The 8,455-nt window shown below is 40.6% G+C and overlaps 1 protein-coding gene across 1 annotated transcript in view; it reads left to right on the top strand.

Annotated features, from left to right (window-relative positions):
- mfsd1 (major facilitator superfamily domain containing 1) overlaps window positions 1–7,675 on the top strand; it is a 10,126-nt gene extending 2,451 nt beyond the window's left edge. Inside the window, exons 8-16 of the mRNA XM_020615647.1 lie at window positions 1–71; window positions 548–659; window positions 2,031–2,087; window positions 2,445–2,601; window positions 3,717–3,814; window positions 3,947–4,059; window positions 4,175–4,222; window positions 4,718–4,784; window positions 6,137–7,675. The exon at window positions 1–71 is cut by the window's left edge and continues 27 nt beyond it. Coding sequence (XP_020471303.1) covers window positions 1–71; window positions 548–659; window positions 2,031–2,087; window positions 2,445–2,601; window positions 3,717–3,814; window positions 3,947–4,059; window positions 4,175–4,222; window positions 4,718–4,784; window positions 6,137–6,140 — 727 coding nt within the window. The 3' untranslated portion in view covers window positions 6,141–7,675. The remainder of the gene's footprint in view (window positions 72–547; window positions 660–2,030; window positions 2,088–2,444; window positions 2,602–3,716; window positions 3,815–3,946; window positions 4,060–4,174; window positions 4,223–4,717; window positions 4,785–6,136) is intronic.
- Window positions 7,676–8,455: the final 780 nt, after the last annotated feature.

Below are 8,455 nucleotides of genomic sequence, written 5' to 3'. Positions count from 1 at the left end.
CTGTGCCTTGGTGTTGGGATTCCTTGACAAAAGAGCAGAGAAGATCCTTCACAAGGAACAAGGCAAAACAGGTAATGTGTTCTAAGATCAATTTGTTTTTCTTCTTTGACCCACATCTGTCAATAACTACTGGAATGCTTCCAGTAGTCAATGTGGACCACAGCCCACTGCAAAGCCACAGTTTGGATTTGTTATATACTTTGGATTAACATTTTGGCAGTTTATTGGCTTCAGTGCTTTCTGTGTGCTTTCTTTCTAATGATGAGGGACAGTTCATTATATAGGGAAGAAGATTAGGGCAACTGTAAAATATAAGTTCTGACTTTTTTTTCTCAAAATTGTCAGAATTAATCTCAGAAAAAGTCATAACCCAAAAACATTTTTTACAATGGCCCTAATTTTATTCAATCTTCTTATCATGTGCTACATTGTTGAGTTATTCCTTTAGACCTTCCCACTTCTTTTGTCAGAAAAGTCATTGTTCGTCATTTGCACTTGTTGAAAGCTCGCAGTGCTCTCCAGCTGATCTGCATGCCTTGTGTGTTAGGGGAGGTGATCAAGCTGACAGATGTGAAAGATTTCCCCATCACTCTGTGGCTCATCTTCATCATTTGCGTGGGCTACTACGTTGCCGTTTTCCCCTTTATTGGACTGGGACAGTGAGTATTGCATCAATACCATGTCAAGTAATTCAGTCAGAACATTGTCTTTGGATAGACAGTGCTGCCAGTCTTTCTCATTCAGTTGTCAGCATATGTTCATTTGGTAGTTTGCTAGGTACAAGCTGAAACAAGTGCAGTGTAACGCAGCAGTCGTGCAAGGACTTTTCAGATGGTTTCAGCCATTTTGTTTTTGTTTTATTTTTGGGGGCTTAATTATTTGAAGGAAATTCTAACTTATATTTAACATTATTTATGTAATGTTACTTTGCCATTTCAATAGGTGTTAGATGCGTTAGCAGTTTTGTTACTTGTAAAACAGGCTACATTCTGCTACTGTATCTCTATTGTTACCACTCACAACAATTACTCCCCAGCAAAGTTGTAGCCTACTTCATGTATTCTTTGTGGCGGCTGACCATATTGATGGCTGTAACTACTATCCTGAGTTGACAGTACAGAGAAATATCCAGTTGGCTGTTTGATTAGATTGACGATGCTGCCAGTCACGCAACCGTTTGTCCAAACATTGATTGTTGATTGACAGGTCATTCAATCAAGTCACCCCTCTGTTATTTTTCACTGCATGTAGCTCACTGTTGTGTTTACCTTTGTTCTGATATTCATCTTTATACATTTGATTGGGTTGCGAAAACACTTCAGCGCTGGGATTACAGCCTCTCTGTGGTAGGGAAAACCCTGGGTGTTTCTGTTTGGACCACTCCATTGATACCAGTGGGGCTAGGCTAAATAACAGAAACAGCTCTCTGTGTAATGCAGTTCTGATATAACCACATATACATTTGAACCATAGTGGTTGTATTTCTCGATTTGCTGAACTCTGTGCCTGTTTTAAAACTGTGTCACAATAGCTACTCCTCTTTATGTGAAGAAAGAAAAGAAGTCCCGTCCTAAATACGGTGGCGATGTGGTCAGATCGTGTGGTATCATTTAAAGAATTAGCACAATGCCTGTGTCTAAGGAAAGACTCAGCGGTGCCGCCGCACACTGCTGTTGCCAACAAACCACAAAGGGAGGCAGATGTAGTCAGAGATGGAAGGAGGTTTGACAAATGGGTGTGCAGTGAAAGAAACCAATTGAAGCTATCACAACCTGCATTCGCCTCACTGAAAGGCACTCTCAAATCACTTAGCAACTGACATGTTTTTCCACAGAGGGTCAGTGCTTACAGAGCAAATAGTTGTTATGCAAATTGGGTGGAAAACAGTGTTGGAAGACTGAGAGCTACCTTTTCCAGGAGTCAACTCGATTTCTCCTCCTCCCGTGGGCACATCAACATAAAGGCTAAGCAGCTCTCTGTACTGTGAGCCTGTCATCTAGTGTTGTGGTTTGTTTTTGTTTTTTTCCCAGGGTGTTCTTCATTGAAAAATTCAGCTTCTCCCCAGCTGAAGCCAGAGCTGTCAACAGGTATTTTTCATTTTCTTTGTGAGCTGTGTTTGTCTTATTCCAGTGATTCACTGGTCAAATAACATTTCCTGAATTTGGAAATGTCAGCATCTGAATTTGATAGCTGAGAAATGTTCAGCCTCCTGAGCTGGGGACATCATAAAACTCAACTTAGCATCGCACACGAAGGCTGATTTTGGCAGAGAGGTTGTCTTCATTCACATTACTGTCACTCAGCTCCAACTACAGAATGACAGTCAGGCACCAGTATGAGGCTCAGGCTGTCTATAGTACTTTATCTGTATTGCATTGTGGAATTGTCCTTTAAAGAATGTTTATTCAGTACAAACCCTACATGCCATTCTCTGTCTTTCCCAGTATTGTGTACATCATCTCAGCTCCCGTTTCTCCTGTCCTGGGCTTTATAGTCGATAAGACTGGGAGGAATGTGGTTTGGGTAATGATTGCTGTGGTCACCACGCTGGCTGCTCACATGATGCTGGCCTTCACCTTCTGGAACCCATGGATCGCCATGGTAATGCCCATCTGGGAACCTTTTGCACTGTACTCCAGAAAATGTTACCTTCTAATTTCATAGGCAGTTTTTGGATGAACTGAATGAATCGTGTTGTTTGGCAAATGTCAGTTTACAGGTTCTCTGAAAGACTAGTGAATTTAAAGTTATTGTGGAATGTTTATTCAGGAGTGACTTGTGTGTGGATCACTGTAGCTAACACAGCTGGAAACGCCTGCTCAGCTGGGACAGATGTTCCAGGATGTGCAAATGCTGTTAATTAGAGTTTAACTGGAGTACTGCTTGCAGTAGAGCTGTGTGCTGCCTGACTCTCAGCCCCCGGCTCACAGTAACCACACAGCCCTTCGGCTTGTGTTAAAAAGGCTAGGTGGCTAACCAAAATGTATAGCTCCATCTCAACAGCAAGAGGTACCACCTGGTGGGGTCTCTGAGTACTATAGCAAATCACGGTAACTTTTCTGATCTGTTACGCCACGTCCTGGACTTTTGCAGTGCATGTTCATATATTTTTAATCTATTAAATTCTTAGCAGCTATGAATCAATTTTATTATTGACATCCCTTCTTCAAATCTTAATCTTTACCATGAAATTATAAATAAGCATCCTTCAAAGTAAAAAGTGATTATTACCAATGTACCACTTTTAATTTCCAACACTTTACAGCTCTATGTGTGCGGTTTGATTAGATTTGATTGGCAGTGGCCAAACATCTGTCATCAGCTTCTGATCCAAATGGTGCTTAATCTTGGCTGGTGCACAAGAAGACATGAAATAGATTTTTTTTTTTCTCCTAACTGAATCCCACTGATTTTACACCAGCGAGAGCGGAAAAAAGGAAAACGGCTCTCTAAAGTTTAATAACCAAAACTGTTACAACGCTGACTGAAAACAGTATAATAATGTAGGAGCCCATTACAACACTGTTGAATTTTTTTTTTTTTTATTTTTTATAGCACCATTCGTCAAGTTCCACAATAAGATCGTAAATGCACGTTCTCATACAAACTCCTCACACAATACACAAGCTGTGTTGGTTTTATGTGCAGGAAATTCTTCAGAGAGCACTGAAACACAAAAGGTAATGTGAGGGCGTGTGTGCTTGCTTGTCTTCCAGTCCCTGCTGGGTGTGTCTTACTCCTTACTGGCCTGTGCATTGTGGCCCATGGTGGCGTTTGTTGTGCCTGAGCACCAGCTGGGGACGGCCTATGGCTTGTATGTACCCTTAATGACCTTGTTACGCCTTCCCTTATGTATATTTGTCTTCCTTAAGCCATCCACCAACCAATAATTATTGCTTCTTTTCCTGTCATTGGCACTTATTTATTTTCTGCCTTCTTCCACCAGCATGCAGTCCATCCAGAACCTGGGACTCGCTCTCATTGCCATGGCGGCAGGAGCCATCGTAGATGCCAAAGGATACCTGATGCTGGAGGTGTTTTTCTGCGCCTGCATTTGCAGTCAGTACTTTCTGTTAATTTCTTTGTGTGTTTATGAGAATGTAGGGAGATGGACCTTGTTGATTTTTCGCATTGTCCCTCCCCCCCCCCCCCTTATTTATTTTTTTTATTGCAGTTGCACTGATGGCCGTGGTAATGTTGTACTTTGTGGATTATCTCAGAGGTAAGACAGAACTGGAGCCTTGCACTGTCCCACTGAATCACTTCTTTAACTCCTTTCTTTTCCCCCTCTCCATATTATCTCAGATTTTTCCAACCTACCCCTCTTCCTGTTTTGTTTTTGTTTTTTTGCCATTAACTGATTGTTGCTCGACCTGGAGGTTGTTCCATTTTGCTTTCCTGAAGGACGTCCCAAAGCTCTTATTGCTATTCTGAAAAGCGAGCAATGACTTTGCAGAAGTCTTTTGTGGACTGATACACCCCATTGTCTGGAATAAGTTACTGATTGGACGTTTCACGTGACCGATCGATGGACAGAATGTCTAATGTCTTTACAAATGTGTTTCTTTGATTTCCTTTCGTGGATCTTTTCCACAAGTGAGAGAAACATGGATGCTAAGGTTAAGGGAATTGAGATGTACCCTTTTATTGCTCATAGGCACACCTCTGTCCTTACCACCAGACTCACTCTTTGCTTAATCTCACTGTCTGGTTCTAGGAGGAGATTTGAACCGATCAGCTGCAGATAGAGCCAAACTCCAGAAAGGAACCACTTCAAGTGCAGAGTGAGTAGTTTTGACCCTTCACCTGTCATTGCTGGTTTTCCAGCCACTCATACAGAAATTAGACAAGCATCTCAGAAACACAATGACAAACCCACTCATCTAATCAAGTGGCATAGGAACACTTTCAGGAGCTCCTCCGGCTAATTTACTCTGTATGCGTCCTTAGCTGAACCTGTTCCAGTTGGTTTGATCCAAAGTGATTGAAGTTGGACTATTACTATTTTCATTCTGGTCTGAGTGTTCAGTGAGATAAAGCTAAATGATTTAACAGACTGAGCCTGATATTTTATTTAATTTTTTCTGTGATAGTTACAGTAAATGTCAGTGTTTTCCTCATAAACCAGCTCTAAAGTGTTTTTATAGATTTGTCCTTTGATCCAATATTCTACGCCCCATTCACATGACTCGCATGCAGAGTTTCAGAACCATGTTTCATCTCCACCTCCTACTTTTAATTTTTTACAAAGTTCAGGTTTGTAAAGAGGTCAGTGATTGTTACAGTAGTACAGCTCATGGTCCTGAAGGGAGCAAGGTATCACTTTCAATACTATTTCCCAGTATTCACATCTAAAACTGAATGAAACCCGTACAAACTACAGGTGTGAACACATCCTGTATTCAAAATAAAGAAATCATTCTTTGTTATGGTCCTCCCTAACCTATTAGAAATTGTAAACATCAGTAATGTGGACTAAAAGGGAACAGGTCTGGTCTACCATGCTAAATTTACCAGCAGTTAAAAATAAATTTTGTGACTGAAAGCTAGAGGCGACATGTTTTGCATAAAGGCTTTACTTGTCTAAGGGTGGTGGCAAAGCACTTATTGTATGCAGAGGGGTTTTTCCCCAATAAACTTAAAGCTGCATTAACCAGGATTTAGCACGTTTGCATAAATCAATTTAAAAAAAAAAGTGCACTATATTCTATATACGTTAGTTCTGGAGCCGGCTATTACTGCTGCGCTACCTGATTGCTGCAACTGTCTCTGGCTGTCATGACTGCTCAACAATTAGTGCGAGAAGTTAGTTAATGCAGCATTAAATAGTTGAGACTAACTGAAAGATGTCTGCCATTAATTATGACAGAAAAACATGACCACAGCTGACCACATTTTATGTTTCATATTCATGTACAGTGACTGACATGTCAATAGCAGCCACCTGGAGCTGGTTACTTTTGTTTTTGCAACATGAAAAAACAAACCACATAAGCTCTCTTGGTGGTTATGGCTATTTTCTGTTCCCATTTTCTCTCATGCCTAATCTACTGTATATACATAATCAGTACTACATATGCCTCTTGCTGTCAGACTAATATACAATTCTGTGCATGATGTCAAGTACTACATCCAGATGATGATGATGATGATGATGATGAGGGAACACACATGGTCCTGGGCTTCAGAGCCAGCCGACAGCCCAGTGCTGTCATCTGTGGCTCTTCCCACCTGAACTGACTGTCTGGCTCTGGCTGTTACGTAACCTTGTGTTGAATAGCTGCATTCATCCCCATCAGGACTCTGACAAATAACAAATCCCAGTTTGGACTCCACAGTTAGTCTCTGACTTCTCATGCTGACTCTGTCTCTGCCAATATTCCCTTTCCACCGAATCCAACCTGAACGTGACGTTTCATCATACAGACATTGTTTGCACTGTTCAGCAGAAGATGAGACTCCTATCCTGTGGAAAAGTGCCAGTGTAGCTGATAAACAGTGCCTGGTTTTATTACGTGTTAATGGATCTTGTAATATAATAGAGTTGCTAAACTAATCCACTTGTTTTATATGTTCTGTATATAGAACTGAAACTTTGTGAATGGTTGTAAATTTTTCTTTTTGTAAATTGTTTTCTGCAGCACTCTTACTTTCCAAACTGCAGACAACTCAGCAGCTCATTTATGTTCATATCATTTGTCAGCATTCACAATAATTGCCCCCCAAGATCTTCCTTACTGGACCTTCCTAAGGCAGATGGAGATCATTCATATACAGTTTTAATCATATGCATCGTTGACCTTTTATGGTGGACAATCCTATTAAGAGCACAGCTTTTTAGCATTTAAGTCTTTATTGCTCAATTCTTTTATTTCTTAATTCTTCTGTCTGCTTTTCACAGCATTCAGAGGTTCATAAAAATTTATTTTCTGTCACATCATCAAATGGTACATTCCTATAATGAAAAGGAAAAAGGAAAAGGCACACTTCCAACTGCATTTGCCCATGTAATGATATTCACGGTTTCATCTTTTTACATCTTTTATTAATGTGGCCTTTTTAAAGAATATGTTCCACACATAAATTATGTTTTGTAGATGCGTTTTGCTCATTTGTCAGGCTCAGGTGATTAACTTGTTGTGGGCGCTGCCTCAGATTGTTGTTCGTTTCCTCTGAGCAGCACAAAATGTTCATGCACTCTGCTTAACTCTCACGTTTCCAGTAATGTTCAGAAGGATTTGTCTCCCTGTGTTGTTATCACTGTGGATGATTACCATTCACTACCTCAGTGGGGCAATTAAGTCCCAATTAAATTCTTAACACAACAGTCAACACATGTTGGACTGTCAGTAGCGTAAAGGTAAAATGTTTTGATTGCACACTTGGGGGGGACCAAACTGTTGTACAGCTAAAAACATGTTAAAACATGTTCTCCTCACCTGTCGATCATTTGTACCATGCTGCTATGACAGCAGTGCTGTCTTTGTCTAACCCAGAGTACATGTGTTGTGATACCAAGTGTTAACTGTTGTTGATCTGTGTTACATGATATGAGAAATTACATTTGAAGGAAAGTCACTTAAGAATCACTTGAAGTAATTTCCTGGTGTTGGATTTAATAATGGATTTCTCATGGAAAAATTACATTTATATTAAACAGACATTTTTGAAAACATTGGAATTCCTTGTTATGGTTTTTGCAGTAGTTCTCCCTCACACCTTAACAGCCTGTGGGCAACTAATCGTGTTGGTAATAATTATATGATTGTGCTCATGTTGGTGTTGACTGTAGAGATGACAAAGGTGGTCACGTCATTCCTGCAGGATTAAAAGGTGGTGCAGTAAGCCGACAGAAGGTGAGCTGGCTAGACTAGCACCCATGTCTGCTTTTGGCTTGCGCAACAGTTACCTCTCCAGGTTGGGTGCACAGTTACAGTACTGACACACACACACACACTACTAGTATGACTAGACAGTTCAAACTGAAGGCCTTTTATTAATCCATTGACTCTAATCTTGACACTGGCAATAAATGTGTTTTCCTTTTTTAATAGAATGCCGTGAGGATTAGTTTTACTGCAACAGCTTAAACACAAGCAACTCTTTTAATACAGTTGTGCCGTTTTTGCGTTCCCTCGTCACTGACTCTGTCTTGTCCTCTCTGCTCTCAGCTCCCAGACCACTACTCAGCCCATGTGTCATCACTTGCCCACAGGAGCGTTCTGAAATGATGCCCTTCATTCAGCTTTCCAAGTATGCACTGAAAGAGGAGGCTTCCAAAGTGTTTCTATTTGAATGAGCTATTGTAGCTTTTTTCTCACTAATTATTCTGGGTATTTAGATGGGCACGTTTTTGACCAGTTATCACCAGATTCAATTGGAACCTGTCTTGGGTTATTTTTTGTTTGACCCACACAAGAGGCATTGTGCTTTTCATATAAACCACACAGCTGTG

The sequence above is a fragment of the Monopterus albus genome, unplaced genomic scaffold (genome assembly GCF_001952655.1).
Source record: "Monopterus albus unplaced genomic scaffold, M_albus_1.0 scaffold167.1, whole genome shotgun sequence".
Lineage (NCBI taxonomy): Eukaryota > Metazoa > Chordata > Actinopteri > Synbranchiformes > Synbranchidae > Monopterus > Monopterus albus.
Note: the sequence above shows the minus strand (reverse complement) of the source record. Positions and strands in the feature narration are given on the sequence as shown.